The sequence below is a fragment of the Curcuma longa genome, unplaced genomic scaffold (assembly GCF_044706935.1).
Source record: "Curcuma longa cultivar G26 ecotype Majalengka, Jawa Barat unplaced genomic scaffold, ITB_CL_G26_1.1 contig_23441, whole genome shotgun sequence".
Lineage (NCBI taxonomy): Eukaryota > Viridiplantae > Streptophyta > Magnoliopsida > Zingiberales > Zingiberaceae > Curcuma > Curcuma longa.
In genome coordinates, this window is record NW_027432166.1 from 1,417 (window position 1) to 25,624 (window position 24,208).

Consider the following 24,208-nt stretch of genomic DNA (forward strand, 5'->3'; position numbering starts at 1 on the left):
TTTCAAAAGGATAATAAGTAATCCCTAGAGCTCATCAAATAAATGTTTTCCAAAACATTGGAACTGTTACCTAAAAATTAGGTTCACATGAACCACATAACCACCTGGCAATGTCAAGACCAGAATTTGTAGAGTTTGCAATAAATACAAAATAGCAAAATAGGGTAGATTCTTGATTTGTGTTCTACAATTTTTTTTTAAAAAAGAAACATTTTAGGCTCGATCAATTTTAAAATCGAATTAGGCATTACTAGATGTTGAGAATGAGAATCTAGTTCGAATTAGAAAATTAAAGGCCCTTTTAAAGTGATGTTGAATTGTTATTCATGGATGAGCTTATGACATGAATGTTGAGACGTTTCTATATATCAACTCTGCCACCAATAATCAAATCCTTCTGGTGTATGATAATGTCTGACAACAATAATGTCTGAGATGGAGTTCAACAAATCAGATCAGTCAAGTTAAGATGAGATCCGAGTAAGATCAAGTTCAGTTCATTCAGAAATGAGAGTCATGGATAATAACCCTGGAAAAGACATTCAACTCAGAACTCTCTCTAGTGGTGTTCTCAGATTGGATAATAACCAATCGTTGCTCATGATCCCCTTCCAGATGCTGCTTCTGTTTAAGTGCGCCATTTCTCCATGGTCCGGATCAATCTGGCACTGGCTTTAGCCCCAAAGAGATAGTTGATGTAGTCTCTACATAGAAGAGTCAGTTCTTCGCCTTTAGTTATGAGTACGTACTGCATTTGAAGAAAACAAATGTCGATACATATTGTTGAGAGATTTAAAAAAATCGTCGCAAATTAACAGAGGAGCAAGATTTGTAATGTCTACCAGTAATATAACACCAATAGCTGCCAAAATCACTTGAAGGAGTTCCTCGTATTGCGCTGAAAATCCTTCGCCCTCCGGCCCACCTGAACCATCACCACCGCCCCTAAAAGAATTTCCACCACCGCCATTTCCACTGAACTTTTTTTTCTTAGTATACTCCCTCAACAAGTCCTGCACTGTTAGCTCTCGTCTAAAATTCCCCTGAGCTTTCTTTAGTAATTCCTAGGAAAAAGGCAAATCCAAAAACATGTCGGGTAAACTAGAAATATGGTGAATAAATCGACTAGATTACTAAAAGAAACATAAAATGAAAAGAAATTGACTCAGTTAACATGCTTGTTTGCAATATGGTTTCTTAGAATGCATCTTGCTATGTGAAAAAAATAATTTCTTCACAATGAAAGGTTGTTAAACAAGATGTGTCCTTAAATTGGCACCAGCACATCTGTATACTTAAAAAATACTAGATACTTGTTGCATTCAGATGCACGATGAAAAATAAAAGCTACCTCGTTGTCACTCATAGAGTCTCCTTTTTTTCCAAAAACAAGTACTGAAGCACTTCTTTTGTTCTTCGAGGTATTATATATTAATCTTGGGTGCAACTTATCTTGCAGAAATTTGCATGAAGCAGAAGCATGCGGATGTGAAGCTTTCAAATATGGATATCCCAAAGCTGAGTTTCCAACATTTTTAATATTTGGCTGGATCAGGATGATCCCTCCAGCTGGATACAAAATAGGCTGAACAGCACTCATCCCCTTAATCAGACACGTTCTCCGTTCTGCAGTAGTGAAACTCAGGTTTAACATTTTGAGCATGAAAGAAATATGAAATGCACATCCATAGAATATTTTCAGGATCGAAATAGCATCAAATCAGAAAAAGATAAAACAATAGCTAGTAGAAAAAATTAATAGATAAACAATGAATGAAAATACTCAATAGTGAAGTTTTCCATCCCACCCCAGATATATAAAGCAGCTGAAATACAGCCTATGTGCACACTGAGGCTAAGACATATACACCCCTACATCTAACCCAAAGCCATCCTGTTAGCCTCGAGTCATAACAGGTTTAAGCTCCCTGAATCAAATAATACACAATAATTGCATGCTGCTAGGTATCTAAATTTGTTGTTCAGTCTACATTGTTTGGGGATGCTTTGCTAGTCGTAGATAAAGGTTAGCAGCTTCCATGTTTCTCTGCCTTATTCTTGCTAATATAATCAAAATCAGAAGGGATATGCTAATGCACGAAACTTAATAAATATAGTAAATGCGGATATAGTAGCGTTCGCAGTCCAAATGTACACAATTTGATTTTCGAAGATACAGCACCAAAAGTTTTGCAACTAGTCGTCTTTCATATCAAGCCAATCTATATCTCTCTCTGTATATAAATAGATCATTGCCAATATATATATTTATACACACACACACATATAAGATAGCTAGATCATTGGCAATATTTATCTATCTATGTAGAGAGATAGATCATTGCCAATCTCTCTCTCTCTCTCTCTATATATATATATAGAGAGAGAGAGAAATGGAAATGGACATCAAATGCTTTTACCTTAACTACTTAGTAGGACAGTCAATATTGACTCTATCTTCATTGTCTACAATCAGTGCCAATGGCATCAACACAATTAAAGAGCGGAAGAGGAAGATAATTTTGATGTTACATGAAGATGGAAGAGGAAAAAACATCGACAAGGCAGTACATCTTATTCTCAATCACACCAACTATGAGCCCCAAGGCAACAAGGCATTCTTTTACACATTAGCTGTTCTTATGATACAAATCATGAATTATACAATTTTGATAACTATGAGTACAAGAACAGCTAATGTGTTGCTAGTGAAATTTCCTATGCACATATGATCCAATGGGATTTGAGACAATATGAGATAAGTTTGTCTACCTAAACTGAGGATCTCGCAGGGTCAGGTGCTTCAATTGGTGATTTAATGAGAGAAAAAAGAAAACTTTCAAAGAGAAAAAAAATATTAATTGAATTATGGAATGAATGAAATAATAGGACGGAGAATCTTTTACGCTCACATTCGAGATAAACTATACATTTCATTGGATGCTCCACATACCCTCCCACATTATTGTTTTCAAATGAATAATAAATAACATAGGCAAGTACAATCCCAAACTAGGTTAACAATCATATAAGACAATAACATTATACACAACATTAAAATTTACTATTCCTAGTAAATACTAAACATTCCAGGTAATCAAAACTCCGAACTTGGTTCCTTGTAATACAAGATTACTATTCGAAAACTTTCTTCCCAACACTTCCTACGATATCTAGAGCAAGCATCTTTTAGATCACAAACCACGAATCCGCAGCCTTACCTTCCCCGCCGAGGATCATCGCCACATAGGCCACAAAAGTAATCATTCAAAAAAAAATTGAACGGCAAGAGGAAAAAACAATGATTGGAAGAGGAGTACCTGTTCTGAGGGTTTATCCGAAGACGAAGGTTGCTTGGAGACGCGGCCAGAGAAGGATAGCAGAGGTGATCTTCTGGAGTCAACCACAGCGTCGCTTGCTAGCGTTAACCCTCCACAAGCAACGCCGCAGCGGCGCTCAGAAAGCTTTCACCGGTTCGCTTTAGTTCCGTGTCGATTCTGCAGGTTGGGGTCCGATTTGACTTTCCTATTTTTATTTTAATGGGGTTAGATTTGAATGTTTAGAATAATACTAAATAATAGTAGAATTGATTACAACAAAATAAAATTATAAATAGATAAGAATTAAATTTAAATAAAATTTAAGTTCATGCTTCTTCATTAACTATAATTTTTTGATTTATCTTCTCACATATAATAAGAATGACATATTTCATTTTTTACTAAAAAATAATATTAATCAGGACTTGATCTAACAAAATTTACTTTGTTGTTAGAGCTATTTTGTAAACCTTCACAACAAAGCGCACGCAATAAGCGCTCATTGCGTGTGTATGCACATGGCAGGTGGCGGGGCCACGGACTCTCGTCCGTGAAAGAAAGCATATGAGTTTTTTATGTTAACTCCATTAACACAGCAACATTAAGAAAGGAAAGCCCATCGAAATTCTCCGATGTAGGACTATACCTCATGCATTTCCTTATATAACATTAATTAACAATTAATGTTATTCTGAACTGACTTTAAACAATTAATATCTCATTCACCCTTAATCGGTTTGGAGCAAATTAATAATCTAAGTCTATCTACGCAAAACGTAGATTTTGATTTCGAAGTCAATTACGACTTTCATCAATTGATGACATTCTAATTTTTTCAAAAAATCGTATTGGTCCGTTAAGGCCTTAATATCCAACACCATATTCTTCATTTTGAAAGAAAAAAACTTAATTCTTTTACATTGAATTTTTTTTGGAGAATAATTGGGATTAGTAGAAAAAATAGTTTTAAAGTAAATATAACCACTTAAAATTTTTTATATAAACCTCCTTGTCACAAATTTATTATTTCTCCAAAATTAAAGAGTTTCAACCCTAAAAAATTATTTAAACAATAAAAAAAATTAACAAATGGTTTTCTTTATGCCTTAGTTAAATTTATATATCAATGTCCAATAAATAGTTTGGTCTAGTGGTACGATGAGCTTTTCTACGGTCGATTAGTGATCTGGTGTTTGTACTCGCTGCCCGAATGCTGAATTACCTCGAAGAAACCCTCTACGGTGCAAACAGAGCTCAACAGTATCTCCTTGGAGCTGCAAAAAATCAGATTTCTCTCTTCTTCTTGCTCCAATCAATTCAATGACGATTCGGGAGCGCTCGCCGAACCTCAGAGAACCCCTCGTCAATTGGCCGCTTTGGATTTCACGGTGGATACCTTGAACAAGCCGAAACAGAGAAGAACGCCGCCGGTGAAACCCTCGCCGTCGTGCACTCTCCAGCTGCTGGATTTTACCCAACGAACCGGCCTTGGACTCCTCGTGGATCAAGGAATGCAATAGAAGAAATTTGGGAGGAAGGGGCTGGCCGTGCACGTACGTCGGTGAACAGGGGTGGCTTCTCGTGGGGACGATGAACAGTGGTGGCTGATGAGGGGCATTTTCTACGGGTAAATTAGGATTAGAATGGATCAATTTGAACAACATTTCATATCATTAATAAGGATTTTGAATTATTTCTTTATTTTAGAGGAATTTATGGTGTTTATTATAATTTGCATTGATGATTTATGGCATTTATGGATATTAATTGGTGGTAACGTATTTTGCAGGAAATTCAATTAGGAGAAAAATTGATTTTGGTTCGAGTTCGAGTTCAAGTCATATCCATATGTGGCTCAACCAAGTTTTAAAGGGGTTAAAAGATTCAAATTGGGCTTAATCAGCCCTCAAATCTGCCAATCCAAATCCACTTCAACAGCCCACTATTCAAGCCAGCCCGGTCCAATTCTTCAGCCCAGCCCACTTGCTGATTCCGTCTAATTCTAATTCAACCGCCGGTTCAATGGGAAATCAAGGCTGCGGTTCACTCACTCAATCTGCCGGTTCAGTGGAGCAATTAAAAGGGTTTCGTTGGTTCACGCCGCAAGAGGAGGCTCGAGATCGCAAACGGGACACTGTTCATTCATCATCCGCAATTTTTTTCCCTGTCTCCTTCGCTTCTCCTCTGTTTTTCTTCGTCACCGGGCCTCCTCCACTCCCATTCCGCGGCATTTCTTCCCCCGATTCTCTGGTCAGAGCCGAGCGGTGCCGACAAGCTTGAAGGGTGTTTCGTCGCCGAATCCGCTCTCCTCTCTGTCGTCGTTCTCCAGAGTTGTGAGCGGAGTGCCCAGCTCCGGACGGCCGCCGACAGCCTGTTTTTCCCGCTCCACAGAAGCTTCGAAGGCGGCCGGACTTGATCTGCGATTTGTAGCTGGGAATCCACACCGGTCTTTGTCTGCGATTTGCAGCAGAGAAACACCGGAGTTGCTTCGATCTCCACTGTCACCGGATTAGCTCAAGGTAAGGGTTTCAATTGTGGTTTCTGACTTTGTCTGCGATTTGCAGCAGGGAAAGAGCTGCGGTTTGGAGTCCAAGCTTTGTCTTCTTCGTCCGCATCTCCCGATCACCACCCGGCGAGATTCGATTCCACCAGCATGAATCTTCTTCCATTTTGTTTGGCTTCGATCTGTGATGAACCAAGGAGTCCCCGAACCCTAGTTTGCGATTCAGTTTTGTTAGGTTTTTATGTTTTGCTTGTCTGGTGTTTTGTTGTTTTCTTCTTTCTGTTCTGTTTGCTTGAATCTAAACCCTCCTCTGCCTGTACACTGTAAATAAGTTCCTAATTCTAACCCCAATGCCAAATTTTGTTCTTAACCATAACATTAAACTAATCCTAACTTCTGTTCTAAACGTGATTTCTAACACAATTTCTAATTGGTTTTGGGTTGTTTGTTCTGGTTGTAACAGATTGCATTGATGAACTTCCCAAATTATGATTGTTCTTGCTATGACTTCGGTTGGAATTGCATGAGCTGTATATCAACAGTCTGAATTGATGCTGTTCAAATTTGTTTCACATGGATTTTAATTGGTTTGGTTGTATGAATATGTTGTTTGGTTGAATTTCTTGTTATAGAATGATCATGTGAGTGTTAAGGGCTTTTGGTTCGGTTTTGATAATATGAAGATTGTTGGAACATGAGGTTTATAATATTTGTGTTTGACAGAATTGCGGTTGCAAAATGGGGGACGTTGTAACATGAATAGAACATGGAATTTGTTTGGTTGAGTAGGATGTGTAATATCTTTCTAATCTATTGTTGATGTGTTTTTGTTTGGATGCTGATAGGGTGTCAGTTTAGAGATGACATGTATCCATTGTATCCATTGCTTAGTGTTGGTTAGACTTGTTGTATTGGAAGTTCACCTTGTCTCTTGATGTACATTGAACTGTGGAATGCAATGAATTAGAATTGTATCATGAATTAGAACATGGAATGCTTGGTTGTAAGTGATGTCAAGGAGTGTGTGTGATGTTGAAACCGGTTATAGGCTTGTTTATACATTGATTCATGTGCACATGTATGTTGTTATATGATGCATGCTTAATGTAGAATTTATCATGTATGTTTGTATATCATGTACAAATTGAAATTCATGTAGATGGAAAAATTGTTGTATGCTATTGTATATTTAGGATTCTTTTATTTATTATAGTATTTAATTGTGAATAAATGAAATTGCTTGTAGATAGGAATGAATAAAACACAAATAAAACCCCGAAACAATTCTAAAATAACATCCTGTGATTGAGTCCGAGAGAGACGACCCAGACCTCTCTGTATTACTTAGGACGCCAATAAAGAGATTTGGTAAATAAATAAATAAATAATTTTGATGGGTGTAAGTGACAAGTAAATAAAGGGATTAAAATACATAAATAAAATAATTCTCATACAAAACACCCACATCAAAATTTTGACGCCATTGTCTGGGACTCAAATGATGTTTGTTTATTTTAGACTGTACATAGGTGTAGACATGAGCATAAGTAAATGCTATTAATGAACCTTGTCTTCCTTCCTAATTTCTCTTGTATTCCATTTGTTTCAGTGTGTTCTTCGAATCCATGAAGAAATTCTGATCTAAATCTTTGAAATTCTCCTCCTTGATACATAGTTCTCTTTCTCTTTTATTTTGCTTCAAATGTTGCCATATATGTGCCATCTTTTGATTTCCTTTGAAATTTAACCCAATTCCACATTTAGGTTTCACAAGAGATAAGAATTAGCATACAATCATCAGAAACCAAAATTCACTTCACACGAACCCCCCCTCCCCCCCCCCCCCCCCCCCCCCCCCCCCCCCCCCCCCCCCCCACCCGCAATTTCAATGTATCATTGGCACGTTCTATTCCAAAAATTACTGAAATTGGATTTGAAACATTACTTGTTCTCTCTTGTTTCTTGCTGTTTTTCCTCCATTCTTTTTCCATCATGAAACTTGATTGATAATGCTAATATCCATGCAAATTTCTGTGCAATTAGAGCTCAGATCAGTAGCTCAAAAAATGCTCAAAACTCAGCTGAAATAAAAGGGCAGATTCTGTTTTTTTTTCTTTGTAGCAGCATCTTGAAGGTTGAGAATCTGAGTTGGTTCTTTATAAAGCTACTGAAATGAAGTAGGTTTTGCTGTGGCCCAATCACTGATCAGAATCTTGAAACTCTCCTTGATACATTCAACACTTTCTTTTCTTTTTTTTCTCTTTTTTTTCTGATTTTGATTCTGTTTTCTGGATTTTTTTTCTTGCTGCCATCAACAAATTGGATTAGATTCTCAACTTGTTATTCAGTAAATGCTTGAAATGAATCAAATTCACAAGAATTTATCACTTATCGGAGCTTTTGATACATAACTTGATACATCTTGAAACATTCAATTTTTTCCCTCTTTTTTTCTGAATTTCATTCTGTTTTTTTTCTCTGATCTGATTTGATTCAAATCCGATTTGTGCCCACAGTTATTGCATTTCAATCCCACTTCTTCAATTGAGTTCAAAATAGCTTCTCAACATAAACACAAGGGCTTCAAAAATTTCAAACTTGGCACATGGTTTACTTGCTTTGGCACATATGGCTTGCACTTGGTTTCCATTTGGTTTACAAGCTCAATTTTTACAATTGGAACTCCTTTTCAAACTCAGTTCTAAAAATGTCTTTAACATTCTTTTTGCTCTCCAACCCGGTCATAAAACTAAATTTCAAGTGCCCAATACATTCCCTTTTACAATCTTCCCTTTTTTTTTCTTTTCTTCATTGTTTTTTTCTTTTTTTTTTCCTTTTGAATCTGAATTCTTTGGCTTTCTCAACTTCACACATTTCCAGAAATATAGATCAATCAATTGCCATCAAAACTGATCCATATGAAGCTTCAAAAATCAAAATTGGCACATTACTCTTTTGTTTTGGCACCCTTCTCAAATTTTTTCCTTCTTCTCCTCCATTCTTTTTTTCTTCATTCTCAATTGAATCTAATCAACTTATCATCTTGCAACACTTCAAATCTCATCTCAAAACATTAGGTCAATCACAAAAAATTGAAGATCCAAAATCTTGTAGCATTAAATCCAAAAGTAGCTCCAATTTTGCTCTAATTTTGAAAATTTTCAAAAATTTTCATGATAAAGAACACCTCCTCCCCCACACTTAAATCTTTATCCGTCTCAGGCAAAGGAACATTAACAACATTCAAAAATACTCATGTCCAAGAGAGCATAAAAATTAAGCAAAAAATGGGGATGAAAAGTGTTAAAGAAAAATGGTGAAACATGAATGAAACATGGAATTGTATGGTTTATGAGAAAATTTTAAAAACCTATATAAATGAGGACCCATCATAGATATTGTAGCCTTGAAAGAAAACAAGCAAGTTCTAGTGTGACAATCACCTAAGTGCATCACATAAAATGGTTAACCTCACTAGGCAGAAAAAATCACGTTCTCTCAATTTCATCCTTCTAGATTCCACTACTAAGGGTAATCTAAGTTTTCAAAAATGTGCATCCATGGATTTAAATTTCTAGAATAATCAATCAAATTTAACTCTCTTTCAAGAGCTTCTAACATGTTGTAAAGAAGTCCTATGGGGGATACATTTATTCCTTACCCTAAACCATGCATGCAAAGGTATTCACAATGAGTTAACTAATCAAAAATGCTCATGAAAATGATTTTTGTTACTGATTTAAACTGAAAATGCAAAGTAAAAAATTACATATGGTATTAACAATGAAAAGGAAGTAAAAAGTTGGAACAAACTCCCCTAAGTCCTGGCGGTTGTAGACGATTCAGCAATAAAATCCATGCCGGTAATGGAATGGATCGGGGAGAAGTAAGCAACTTTAGAATATGACCATGAATGTATTGATTTACTTTTTCAAAATTCTTCACCTCCTTGGATGGTGTCTCCGGTGGTCGAAGTCGACTCAGTAATATCTTCCACCCTGGAGGTTGAACTGTAGTGGGTGATGAAAATAGAACTCCTTCTGATATAATCTCTTCAAGTATTCTCTCTGGTGGTCGGAGATGATTCAGATGGAGTACCCACATTGGTAGCTCGACTGTTGCTTGAAATGTTGTGGCCTTGTTCAGCATTAAAGGAGACTTTATCAACCTTGGAAGTGTGCAATCTGAGTTTTTAAATACATCTGCAAGTCCAAAGAAAGAACTTATCTTCCACACGCATGTGGAGTAAGAAAAAGAAGAAATAACAATATCAAAATGCGTAGAACATGTATTAAGAAATGACTCACATTCAATAAAATTAAAAACTGGTACCTCTATGACATTTTCTGAATGATGGGCATGAATACTAACCATGGATGAATAGGAGGTACCTGAAGCATGACAAATACTGGAGTGATCACAAATAAGTCATAATTGCTGATTACATGGCTCCACAACTTCATCCTCCTCAGATGAGGGTTCCTGCTCTGACTCAAGTGAATGTATACTAACAGGAAGTGATTCTCGGGGTATTGCCTCCATGCAACCCCCTACACTCATACATGTATCCTCAAAATCCTCTGATTCCTCAATCAAAAGTAGTGATCCCTGGGGCTCAGTGCAATCCCCTACACCCATTTGGACATCTTCAATTGCAAATGAATCAAGACTAGGTTTCAGAACAACTTCCTGAATAACCAATATATCCTCTCCATCATCCAAAATGAAATCAACCTGCACCTTTGTATTTCTTGAATTTTGTTCACAATTAATTGCTGTAAAATCCATTTCAGAGCTGACTTGTGTGGGAGAAGGAGTTGCTGAAATTTCTGATCTTTGAGCCTGCAATTGATTCATGCTATTTACAAGTTGTCCCATTTGTAGGGTCTAAAAGGATGTCCATATCTCCACAATAGCATGATATTGTCCACTTTGGGCCTAAGCCCTCATGGTTTTGTTCTTGGGCTCTCCCCAAAAGGCCTCATGCCAATGGAGATACTTTCCATCCTTTTAACCCCATGATTTTTTCCATGTGCTTTAGATGTGGGACTATGTTTGCACTCTTGCAACTCAACAATCCCCCCCTCAAACAAAGGACCACAGGCCCCCCTGAATCCTCGACCCACCAGGACTTTTTCACCTAGCCGCAACTAGGACTTTTTGCTCCTCGGTCCACTCGACCTACTAGGACTTGCACCTAGTCGCAACTAGGACTTTTTTGCCCCTTGGTCCATCCGACCTACTAGGACTTCTCACCTGGTGTCTGGTCCTCTTGATTCAAACACGGGAGCACCCACTTCCTTTGTTTAAGGTTCAAAGCACATGGTTAGATCTGGATCATGGCTCATCCGGCGGTTAGTCCGGTGAAGAGCGGTCTTGCTCTGATACCAATTGTAGGGTCTAAAAGGATGTCCATATCTCCACAATAGCATGATATTGTCCACTTTGGGCCTAAGCCCTCATGGTTTTGTTCTTGGGCTCTCCCCAAAAGGCCTCATGCCAATGGAGATACTTTCCATCATTTTATCCCCATGATTTTTTCCATGTGCTTTAGATGTGGGACTATGTTTGCACCCTTGCAACTCAACACCATTAGCCTTTCAAGATTTTGCAATTTTTGTTGTCGCATTGACATTTGTTGCATCATCTTCTTAAGCCTTTGTTGTTGTTGAATACACTCACTAGAACCCCCATAATCGTCTTGGATTGAATTTAAATGTTGTTGATCTTGAAAATAAGGGGCTGCTGAAAATTCTCTAAAATCTGTCCACTTTGAGAAAATTATTATTGGCACTGATTTGAGAGTTGAAATGGATGGTTTTGATGCTGAAAATTCCTTTGAGAGTTTCATGAATGTTGCTGAAAATTATCGCCATGAAAATTTAGATTTTGGGGCTGCTGAAAGTTGTTTGAAAATTCTGAATTTGGGGCTGAAAATTATTGTAATTTTGTTGGAACTGCTGTGGGGGCTGATAAGGGTGCTGAAAATTCTGAAATTGGGGTTGAAATTGTGGATCAACTTGCTGAAAACATTGATAAGGCGGTTGAATTTGATGTTGAGGTTGTCCACTTTGAAATTGTTGCTGAAAGCCTTGATATGATTCCTGCGAATAGAAATTTTACTATTCAGATTGTTGAAAAGATGGTTGTTGATAAAATGAATTTCCATACATTTTAGAAACCAATAATGATCAAAGCAACAATAAAGAAAATTATTCATAAGCTCAAATCAAACAATTTCTACTAGTGTTCCCCGGCAACGGCGCCAGCCGTGCCGCCACACCCGGCGGCCGACCGCGCAAGAGGTCTACCGTGGGGACACGCCAAAGGGGAACAAGGGGGGAAAAATTTAGGGTTTACCTAAGACATCGGAGAAGAAGATCCCGTCAGGAAAATCATGCCGGAGGAGATTGGAGAGATCGGCTAGAGGAGAGACGCAGCAGAGGAGAGACACAGCGAAGAGAGATCGGGACTTTAGGGTTCGGGAGGAAGTAAAGGAAAAAAACTGGGTTAAGAAAATAATTTAGCGATCGAACTCCGGTTCGGTTGCTAAATATTAACGATTGAATATAATTTCGATCGCTATATTCTTCCCTTATCGTCCGGTTCAAAAAATACCGACCCAATTAAATTTCGATCGCTAAAATAGCGACTGAATTTACATTTCGGTCGCTAAATAGCGATTGAATTTTAACTTCAGTTGTAAATTTGTGACCGAAAAATTTTTGATCGCTAAATAGCAAATTCGGTTGCTAAATAACGATCGAAAAAATTCAGTCGCTAAATAACGACTGAAATGTAAATTCAGTCGTTATTTTAGCGATCAAAAAATTTTCAATCGTTATTTTAGCGATCGAAAAATTTTCAGTCGCTAAATTCGTCACTAATCGTGAGTTTTTTTTATAGTGTCAGAGTCTTTTAAGGTGACAGCCATTCATCGGGACCCTGATTCACCGACCAATGACACCGAGAGGAGGCTTAGAAATCTGAAATAATTCATAATAAACAAAAGGACATAGGACATACTATAAGAGATAAAATAAAACTACAACAAATAGTATAACATCATATAAGAAGTTATAAGATAACAATAATAGATTTGTCAGTTGACTTGATTGGTACCTGAAAAAGAATTATTAGAACCACCACTATCATACCTAAGGTCATAGCGCCGCCGTAATAGAAAACCACTGACTCGCTAAGAGTATGAGCCGCTACCATCATGACAGCACCCAAAACCAGAAAAATCAAACGATGGAGCAGAAATTCTGAAAAACAAAATGACGGACACATTACTGGCAAAGATGATAACCAAATAAGCTGGAAACCTGGAACGTGGTTTATATTGCTGAATTTAGAAATGTGCTGGGAGTTATCTTCCTCTGTGGATACTTCAATCTTTCTCGATGGTCCAGTGTGGAGTGAGCAAAAAATCAATTAAATTGAATAAACCGATTAAATCGAATCAAATTTTTAATTTGGTTCGGTTATTTCAAAATTTCAGTTATTTTTTCTAAAAAAATCGATTAATTCGGTTCGATTTCGATTTTAAAATTTCTTATTCGATTAAATTGAATAAACTAAATTAAAAAATAATTTATAAATTCTAAATAAATAAATTTATAAATCCTTAATTCGTTAGTAAAATATTCATAATATTTTTTAAAAAATCAATTAATTCAGTTAATTCAGTCAAAAACCGAATTAACCGATAAAATATCGGTTCGGTTTATTCGATTTTTATTGAAAAATTTGATCGGTTCGGTTGGTTCGAAAAAAATCGATTTATTCAATTTTTGATTAATTCAGTTCGGTTCAATTCGATTTTACGTCTTCTCCAATATCCAATAAACAGATGCTGAATTTTTTATAATGACAATCTTGCTGGTTAGCATCAGTGACATCAAGCCAATAAGTTACAACAATTTCCATATAAACATGATTTATTATCAAATAGTACTGCAAAACTAAGAAGAAAAGATTCTAGAGGATAAAAGAAATAATCAAAGTGATTGCTATTTTTTTTTCAGGAGTTATCAAGTAAAGCAACCCATCTGCCCTATGTTTTCGGCCGCGCCACCAAGCCAGCATCAGGCCGCGCAACCAGCTCGGCGGCCGAGTCCACCACCAGACCCGGCGGCTGGCCGTGCCACCACACCCAGCGGCCGACCGCGCAAGAGGTCTACCACGGGGATATGCCAAAGGGATAATTTAGCGATCGAATCATATTTCGGTCGCTAATTAGCGACCGAACTCCGGTTCGGTCGCTAAATATTAACGACTGAATATAATTTTGATCGCTATATTCTTCCCTTATCGTCTAATTCAAAAAATACCAACCCAATTAAATTTTCGGTCATTAAAATAGCGACTGAATTTACATTTCGGTTGCTAAATAGCGACTGAATTTTAACTTCGATCACAAATTTGTGACTGAATTTACAATTCGGTCGCTAAATAGCGACTGAAAAAATTGAGTCGTTAAATAGCAACTGCAATGTAAATTCAGTCGCTATTTTAGCGATCGAAAAATTTTCGATCGCTAAATCCGTCGTTAATCGTGGATTTTTTTTAAGTGCCAGAGTCTCTTAAGGTGACAGCCATTCATCAAACCTGATTCACAGACCAATGACGCCGAGAGGAGGCTTAAAAATCTGAAATAATTCATAGTAAACAAAAGGACATAGGACATACTATGAGAGATAAAATAAAACTACAGCAAATAGTATAACATCATATAAGAAGTTATAAGATAACAATAATAGATTTGGCACTTGACTTGATTGATACCTGAAAAAGAATTATTAGAACCACCACTATGATACCTAAGGTCATAGCGCCGCCATAATAGAAAACCACTGACTCACTAAGAGTATGAGCCGCTACCATCATGACAGCACCCAGAACCAGCAAAATCAAACGATGGAGCAGAAATTCTGAAAAAACCTATTTGGACTAAGTCGATGTCGCCATACGATGACAGCACCCATAAGCTGGAAACCTGGAACATGGTTTATTTACTGAATTTATGTGCAGGGAATGTGATACTTCAATCTTTCTCGATGGGTCCAGTTGAAATCCAATATCCTATCCTCGTATGTCGACATCGACTTAGTCCAAATAGGTTTGGAGAGCTTCTGCCACTGATCAGGGGAGCACATTCCTACCCCGATCGAAAAGTTCCTGGCCACAACCAACAAAAAAAGAAAAAGACCTCAAATGACAAATCGCAATATAAGAAACTGGGTTCGGGAGGAAGTAAAGAAAAAAAATTGGAATAAGAAAATAATTTAGCGACCAAACCATATTTCGATCACTAATTAGCGACCGAACTCCGGTTCGGTCGTTAAATATTAACGACCGAATATAATTTTCATCGCTATATTCTTCCCTTATCGTCCGATTCAAAAAATACCAACCCAATTAAATTTCGATCGCTAAAATTGCGACTGAATTTACATTTCGATCGCTAAATAGCGACTGAATTTTAACTTCGGTCACAAATTTGTGACTGAATTTACAATTAGCGACCGAAAAAATTGAGTCGCTAAATAGCAACTGCAATGTAAAATAGCGACCGAAAATTCGTCGCTAATCGTGGAGTCTGAAAAAATTGAGTCGCTAAATAGCAACTGCAATGTAAATTCAGTTGCTATTTTAGCGATCAAAAAATTTTCGATCGCTAAATTCGTCGCTAATCGTGGATTTTTTTTAAGTGCCAGAGTCTCTTAAGGTGACAGCCATTCATCAGGAACCTCACAGACCAATGACGCCGAGAGGAGGCTTAGAAATATGAAATAATTCATAGTAAACAAAAGGACATAGGACATACTATGAGAGATAAAATAAAACTACAGCAAATAGTATAACATCATATAAGAAGTTATAAGATAACAATAATAGATTTGGCACTTGACTTGATTGGTACCTGAAAAAGAATTATTAGAACCACCACTATGAGAAGAAAAAGAAAAGGTCATAGCGCCGCCATAATAGAAAACCACTGACTCACTAAGAGTATGAGCCGCTACCATCATGACAGCACTCAGAACCAGCAAAATCAAACGATGGAGCAGAAATTCTGAAAAAACCTATTTGGACTAAGTCGATGTCGCCATACGATGATAGCACCCATAAGCTGGAAACCTAGAACATGGTTTATATTACTGAATTTAGAAATGTGCAGGGAGAGAAATTACCTTCCTCTGTGGATACTTCAATCTTTCTCGATGGGTCCAGTGGCGTCCGGAAATCCAATATCCTATCCTCGTATGGCGACATCGACTTAGTCCAAATAGGTTTGGAGAGCTTCTGCCACTGATCAGGGGAGCACATTCCTACCCCGATCGAAAAGTTCCTGGCCACAACCAACAAAAAAAAATGACCTCAAATCGACCGAATATAATTTTCGAATATAATTTTCATCTATATTCTTCCCTTATCGTCCGATTTAAAAAATACCAACCCAATTAAATTTCGATCGCTAAAATAGCGACTGAATTTACATTTCGGTCGCTAAATAGCGACTGAATTTTAACTTCGGTCACAAATTTATGACTGAATTTACAATTCGATTGCTAAATAGCGACCGAAAAAATTGAGTCGCTAAATAGCAACTGCAATGTAAATTCAGTCGCTATTTTAGCGATCAAAAAATTTTCGATCGCTAAATTCGTCGCTAATCGTGGATTTTTTTTAAGTGCCAGAGTCTCTTAAGGTGACAGCCATTCATCAGGAACCTCACAGACCAATGACGCCGAGAGGAGGCTTAGAAATATGAAATAATTCATAGTAAACAAAAGGACATAGGACATACTATGAGAGATAAAATAAAACTACAACAAATAGTATAACATCATATAAGAAGTTATAAGATAACAATAATAGATTTGACAGTTGACTTGATTGGTACCTGAAAAAGAATTATTAGAACCACCACTATGATACCTAAGGTCATAGTGCTGCCGTAATGGAAAACCACTGACTCGCTAAGAGTATGAGCCGCTACCATCATGACAGCACCCAAAACTGAAAAATCAAACGATGGAGCAGAAATTCTGAAAAACAAAATGACGGACACATTACTGGCAAAGATGATAACCAAATAAGCTGGAAACCTAGAACGTGGTTTATATTGCTGAATTTAGAAATGTGCTGGGAGTTACCTTCCTCTGTCGATACTTCAATCTTTCTCGATGGGTCCAGTGGCGTCCGGAAATCCAATATAGAGAGAGATGTAAATGGACGTCAAATACTTTTACCTTAACTACTTAGTAGGAAAGTCAATATTGTCTACAATCAGTGCCAATGACATCAACACAATTAAAGAGCGGAAGAGGAAGACAATTTTGATGTTACATGAAGATAGAAGAGGAAAAAACATTGACAAGGCAGTACATCTTATTCTCAATCACATCAACTATGTGCCCCAAGGCAACAAGACATTCTTTTACACATTAGCTGTTCTTGTGATACAAATCATGAATTATACAATTTTGATAACTATGAGTATTGAGTACAAGAACAGCTAATGTGTTGCTAGTGAAATTTCCTATGCACATATGATCGAATGGGATTTGAGGCAATATGAGATAAGTTTGTCTACCTAAACTGGGATCTTGCAAGGTCGGGTGCTTCAATTGGTGATTTAATGAGAGAAAAAAGAAATTTTTCAAAGAGAAAAAAAAATTATTAATTGAATTATGGAATGAATGAAATAATAGGACGGAGAATCTTTTATACTCACATTCGAGATAAACTATACATTTCATTGAATGCTCTGCATACCCTCCCACTTTATCGTTTTCAAATGAATAATAAATAACATAGGCAAGCACAATCCCAAACTAGGTTAACAATCATATAAGACTATAACATTATACACAACATTAAAATTTACTATTCCTAGTAAATACTAAACATTCCAGGTAATCAAAGCTCCGAACTTGGTTCCTTGTAATACAAGATTACTATTTGAAAACCCTTCCCACACTTCCTACGATACTTCCTCCGCAGCCTTGTCTTCCCCGCCGAGGATCATCGCCACATAGGCCACAAAAGCAATCGCTCAAAAGAAATTGAACAGCAAGAGGAGAAAACAATGATCGGATCGAAGAGGAGTACCTGTTCTGAGGGTTTGATCCGAAGACTAAGGTTGCTTGGAGACACGGCCAGAGAAGGATAACTGAGGTGATCTTCTGGAGTAAACCGCAGCGTCGCTTTCGAGTTTTAACCGTCCACTAAGTAGGGGTGAGTATTCGGTTAAAATCGAACTGAATTAATCGAAAACCAAATAAATCCTGAATTTTTCAATAAAAACCGAATAAATTAAAATCGATATTTTATCGGTTAATTCAGTTTTTGACCGAATTAATCGATTTTTTTTAAATATTATGAATATTTTACTAATGAATTCAGAATTTATAAATTTATTTATTTAAAATTTATAAATTATTTTTTTAAAATTTTAAAATCGAAAATGAAGTGAATTAATTGATTTTTTTAAGAAAAAAATAACTACAATTCTGAAATAACCTAATCTAATTAAAAATTCAGTTCAATTTGATCAATTTAATCGATTTTTTACTCACCCCTATCCACAAGCAACGCCGCAGCGGCACTCCGAAGCTTTTTACCGGTTCGCTTGAGTTCCATGTCGATTCTGCAGGTTAGATTTGAATGTTTAGAATAATAGTAAATAATTATTAATTAATTAATTATATGATATTGTAGAGAATTTTAATGATAGAAACTACAATGAACTTACAAATCAGGACTTGATCTGACAAAATTAACTTTGTTGTTCGAAATATTTAAATATTCTTCATTTTGAAAGAAAAAAACTTAATTCTTTTACATTGAATTTTTTTTAGAGAATAGAATTGGGATTACTAGAAAAAAAATAGTTTTAAAGTTAATATAACCACATAAAACTATTTTTTATATAAACCTCCTTGTCATGAATTTATTATTTCTCCTTGTCACGAATTTTTTATATAACCCTAAAAAATTATTTAAACACTTAAAAAAAACAAATGATTTTCTTTACGTCTTAATTAGTTAAATTTATATTTCAATGTCCAATAAATAATTTGATCATGTGTGTTACGGATGTTATAGCCCCTCACCAAGGACTCAGTCTATTCGGCCTTAGTCTGCCGGATCGCTCATTCGGCCTTCGCCTGCCGGATCGCCCATTCGGCCACGTGGGTGTTATAGCCCCCATCTAAGACTCGACCCATTCAGCAGTACTGTCATTCAGTTCGGCAGCCCAGCCCTGTCACCACCCGTTCGGCAGCTCAGCTCTGCCACTCGGCAGCTCAGCCCTGCTCCTTCAGTTCGGCAGCTCAGCACTCAGGCCACTCTCCATTTAGGCCACTCGACATTCAGCCCACTCGGCTCAACAGTCCCGTCATAAACTCTCTCTAATAGTCAAACATCACTCTGAGTCTCCATCAATAATAATTAGATGTGATGTGAAGTCTTAACTTGACAATGACTTGTCAGAAAAAGTCTTCCAAAGCCATCCCTTGTCAGACTAACATTAATGGGGATGAGATATCTCAAAACTGTTCTTCTCGAGGCAATGTCTTGGTCTTGACAGCACAGATCTCATCCAGATCTTCTCAAGTTTATAAGAAGGCTCCGAAGGTATCAAAGAGGGGGGGGGCCTTTTTCTCTCTCTCGCGGCTGAGCTCCGCTCTCTCTCTCTCGCTCTCTCTCTCTCTCGCGGCTGAGCTCCGCTCTCTCTCTCTCTCGCGGCTGAGCTCCGCTCCTTCTCTCTCATCAGCCTTATCTTTTAGGGGCTGGGCATCTCCCTTTATGATAGTGTTTTCATTACAGTATTTTTCATTACTGTTCATCTTCTTCCTATATCCGTGGGCTGACTTGAGCGTCGGAGTGGCCGTCCGGGGACTCCCCGGCGCCAGGATGACCTCTTTCTCCGTGATGTTTCAGGGCCTCCAGGTGGCTGGTCCTATCTCCTTCCTCGGCGTGGTGGTCCTGAAGCCCTTGGAGCTCGCATCGCTCTCCTCCCTTCCTCCTGCTCCACTTCCACGGCGAGCGAGGTCTGGTGACGTGTCCAGACGCACTTCTCAACCGGAACATAATTTGGCGCCGTCTGTGGGAACACATTTCTGCCCGGATTTAAGATGCCGACGGACGAACCTCCTCAGCCTCGCCTCATCGCTATGTCGAAGGAAGATTTCAACAGGGCGGTCGCCACGGCCGTCCTAGCAATTTCCAGACAACAACCTCAGGTACAAGCTGGTCCCTCAAGACCTCCATCTCTCGCCGACGATGCTCCACCACCACCGGTGCGCCAGTTGATCGGGTCCACGGAGGCCCATTATGGGTCCGCAGAGGCCCACTATGGGCCCACAGAGGCCCACTATTCGCGAGTCCAGAATCCTCAAGTCCTTCAAGCCCAACATCCTCAGGCCCACCAAGATCCGATCTTTCAAGCTCCAATTTATCGAGCTCCAGCCCTTCAAGCCCATCAGACCCAGGCCTACCAGACCCCGGCCCATTAGGCCCACGGTCAAGCCTAGTGCGGCTGAATTGATAGGCAGCTCGGCGCCCCAGGGAACCTCTTCTACAGCCCGGCTGGGGCTCTTCCACAGCTCGGCCGACCTCTACAGCGATTCGGCTGACCACTTCCACACTTCGGCTGATCTCTACTGTGATTCGGATGGTCTCTTCCACAGTTCGGCCGATCTCTCCCGCATCTTGGCCGACTGACCTCTCAGCGGCTCAGCCTACGACTCGCCAATCTGCTCAGCTCGGCAGCCTCATCGATGTGCCAGGAGGATCGATCCGGGTACATATTGCCGCATAGTATTAAGCCTGATGCATATGCTTTTTGCAGGGCATCTTTCTGCCGCAACCTCAACCTCCCCCGACTCGGACATTGTTGGGGTCGAGCTACTCCATCGACATAAATTCAGGTCTCGGACCTGCTCCATCAGCAATTGCCCTTCTCCGGGTTTCAGGTCTCGGACCTGCTCCATCAGCAATTGCCCTTCTCCGGGTTTCAGGTCTCGGACCTGCTCCATCAGCAATTGCCCTTCTCCGGGTTTCAGGTCTCGGACCTGCTCCATCAGCAATTGCCCTTTTCCGGGTTCAACCTCCCTTCGGCTCGAGCCAAGGTGAGCTCAAATTAGGTCTCGGACCTACTCCATCAGCAACTGTCCTTTTCAGGGCTCAACCTCCCCTCCTAGTCAGGGTCGAGCTTACTCCTGGTGGTCACGGACCACTGTCGCCCGTCGCCGCCAAGTCTGGTAAATCCCGAAACACTCGCTATTCTTCCATGATTCCAACTCCCCCGTGCTTCACACAGCCGGGGTCGAGCCGAATGACGGAGACGGGCCAACTTCCTCGCCCGCCGCCGCCTTCTCCTATTTCAAACTCCCCCGTGCTTCGTACAGCCGGGGTCGAGCTCTCTCCGGCAACCGAGCCTTACTACAGGCATGGAGTCAACTCACATCAGTTCTCTGCTCAGCGATTTTGCTCGACAGTTCACTCAGGATCTGAGTACTCAGTAGCCCTCTCAGCTTCATTAGCTCACTCAGAATATGAGAGCAGTCAGCACTCTATTCTGCTTCTCAGCACGTAGCTTCTCAGCTATCCTATCGGTCTTTCTGCCGCCATCTCGGCTTCAACTTCATTCATGCAGAGACTCTGCTCAGTCATTCACCCAGTCAGCTCAGCCGGTGGAACGCTCACTGACTCTCCCTGACTTATTCAGTTCAGCCAATACTCTCTCTGACTCGATAAGACTCAATCAGCACTCTAACTGACTCTACCCTTCAAGCACTTTGACAGCTGAGTCAGTTAGTATGATCAGTAGCTCTCGGTTTGTCACACCCTTGACAGCTCAAAGTCTCAAGCAGTTAGTTACGTCAGTTTTGGCTTCTCTTCCCCCTTTCTTTGTGCAGTAGATCAGCAAGAGTCTTGGCTAACTCCACATCGACAAATATCAGCCCGTGGCACCCAGTCTGCCGACTTCAAAACCAAGAGTTTACCAAGCCGGCACCAACCGACTGCATTGCTTACACAGAAGTTCATCATTACCTTGGATCAGCCATTCTTCCACATGCATTTACATCAAATCAATCACTTCATTTACATCATTGCTTTGGGACAGCCGTTCCCTTTCACTCCACTAGAAGTGGCTTAAAGTCAAAAATGGGCCCCACTATACCTTGCTAACCTCCCCCACGTGAGCTATCCTGCCTCCCAAGCACAGAATATGACAATAGTTTCGTCCTCTCTCCCCTTCGGTTGCCCCCTCGAGGCGCATCCCATGCGACGCCACCCCTTGCCGCGCGTCTAATCCCTGCTCCACGGAGGACATCAATATTATCGGGTATCCGAGTAGAGCCGCCTCCCTAGTCGTTAGATCCTCCACCCACACAAGCAGCTTCTTGTTTGTGAGGGGTTCGGACACGGCAAACATGAGATCTTTCATCCCTTTCCTTGCTTGCGGAAGTTTGCATCTTCCGCACCTCCGGCGGGTACGCCTCTATCGATAGCAGCCTCCGTATGAACAAGAGCAGGTGCATCCGGCAGCAGGTCCTTAAGTTCTTTTCTGAGGCAAATGCCAAGCGTTCTTCTCTCCGCCGACTGTGACGAGCCGAAGCTCTTTTCTTCTTTCCGCCGCCTGCACGAGCCAGATCGCGGAGGTAGCACGAGCAGGATCGCGGAGGTTGCAAGCGCCGAATCGCGATTCTTCTCTCCGCTGTTTGCAAACGCCGAATCGCGATTCTTCTCTCCACTGCCTACAAGCCTCTCGGCCGGAGCCCCGCAACCTCGCCCTTCGCGGCAAGCTTCGCCGGCCCTCGTCTTCCGCGCCCTTGGACCTCGCTTACAGCCTTCTTCTCAGCTGCCTGTGCGAACCGAAACGCGACACCTTGGCGCCGCAAGGAGATGCTGCCAGAGGGAGCGCCGACTCCCTATTCGATGCGCCGACTCCCTATTCGGTGCCGACTCCCCATTCGGCGCCGACTCCCCATTCGGCGTCGACTTCCCATTCGACTCCCCATTCGGCTTGCACGATTCGAGGACCTCCCGCTCGCCTCGGTTCAAACAGGACTTTGCGCCCCTGCCTTTCGCGTCACCGCAGACAACTCGCCCGCGCCCGTTTTCTTCGACGCGGCACGAGAAGCCTCATCCTAGACCGGAAACGCCCGCGACAGCGAGTCCTCTTCTTTTCGTTGCCTGCACGAGCCGAGCTCTTCGCTGCCTGCATGAGCCGGATCGAGACAACAGCCGAACCACAACAGCGAGCTCTGTTCGGCGCTGCCTGCGCGAACTGAATCGCTGATTCGTCACTGCCTGCGCGAGCTGAATCGCCGACTCGCCACTGCCCGTGCGAGTCAAATCGCGGGGGCAAGCTCTTCCCTCTTCTTTCCGCTGTCCGCATGAACTGAGTCGCGACAGCAAGTTCGGCGCTGCCGGCGCGAACTGAATCGCCGGAATCGCCGAATCACGAAGCCGAACAGCCCTCTTCTTTCCGTTGTCTGTATGAACCGAATCGCGACAGCAGCCGAATCGAATGGCGGCAGCCGAATAGTCTTTCTTCTTTCCGCTGCCTGCCCGAACCAAATCACAACAGCAGCCGAATCGAATGGCGGCAACCGAATCGTCTCTCTTCTCCGCTGCTGGCCCGAGCCGAATTGCGTAGGCCGGCAACTTCTTTCTTTTCTCTGCTTGCCCGAGCCGACTCACGACAGAGGGCCGCCACCACGGCATCAAGAAAAGCTGGCTTCTGCTCATCGCCTCTCATAGCGCCAAGAGGTGGTTCTCCGACTTCCACGACATCACTATCCTGGTCGGCGCCGATCTTTGGGTTATTCAGCAAAAAGATCTTAATTTGATTAGCAGGAAAAGAAGAAAAGTGCTTTACGTTGGATCCTTGCGCAAGTTTCTTTGCTTCCCAAGCTGGGCTCTTCGACCAAGGAGGCATGAGGGCCAGCCACTACACAAAGCGTAAGCAAGCACTTAGCTTAGGAGCAAGCTAGCTTTCTAGACCCATTCAATCTTTTAGTTATCCAAAGTCTCACCCCAAAAACGAGGAGATAAAAGAAGAATCTCTTATACCAATAAATATACGAGATATTGGCAACTTCTGACAGGGGCCGCCTGTGCCGAGTTGGCAACCATCTATTTCTTCTCATGCGACGCATGTCCCTCTCGTGCTGCTGAATAACAGAGATAGGGCCCCTCTCCTTACTTCTCGCGTCAGCGACAAATAGTGTGCCGCATGTCTCTATCGCATGATCGGCCCAGCCGAACCCTCCAAGTGTCTCTGCCATCACCACCTGCAGCGGAACATTGAATCTCCGGGAGCTGCCGCACTCGACGTCTCCGCCAGCCTCGCCCGGGC

General features: G+C 40.6%; 1 protein-coding gene across 2 annotated transcripts; it reads right to left on the bottom strand.

Annotated features, from left to right (window-relative positions):
- Nucleotides 1-527: 527 nt before the first annotated feature.
- Nucleotides 528-18,024, bottom strand: LOC141818127 (uncharacterized). 2 transcript variants are annotated; one of them, XM_074705698.1, is made up of 4 exons: nt 17,947-18,024; nt 1,352-1,626; nt 843-1,064; nt 528-748 (listed from the first exon to the last, which is right to left on the bottom strand). In XM_074705698.1, the coding sequence occupies exons 2-4, from the start codon at nt 1,598-1,600 to the stop codon at nt 629-631; spliced, it is 591 nt and encodes a 196-aa protein (XP_074561799.1). In that variant the 5' UTR covers nt 1,601-1,626; nt 17,947-18,024; the 3' UTR covers nt 528-628. The 2 variants fall into 2 exon arrangements, with proteins under 2 accessions (XP_074561799.1, XP_074561798.1); XM_074705697.1 differs by lacking the exon at nt 17,947-18,024 and adding an exon at nt 3,321-3,488.
- Nucleotides 18,025-24,208: the final 6,184 nt, after the last annotated feature.

Excerpts from the sequence above, each read along its gene's own strand:
- LOC141818127 (XM_074705698.1), bottom strand. The coding sequence starts at position 1,600 with ATGAGTGCTGTTCAGCCTATTTTGTATCCAGCTGGAGGGATCATCCTG. Across the intron at positions 1,065-1,351 it reads ACTCTATGAGTGACAACGAG|GAATTACTAAAGAAAGCTCA; the intron begins GTAGCTTTTATT and ends CCTTTTTCCTAG. Across the intron at positions 749-842 it reads CTATTGGTGTTATATTACTG|TACGTACTCATAACTAAAGG; the intron begins GTAGACATTACA and ends CTTCAAATGCAG.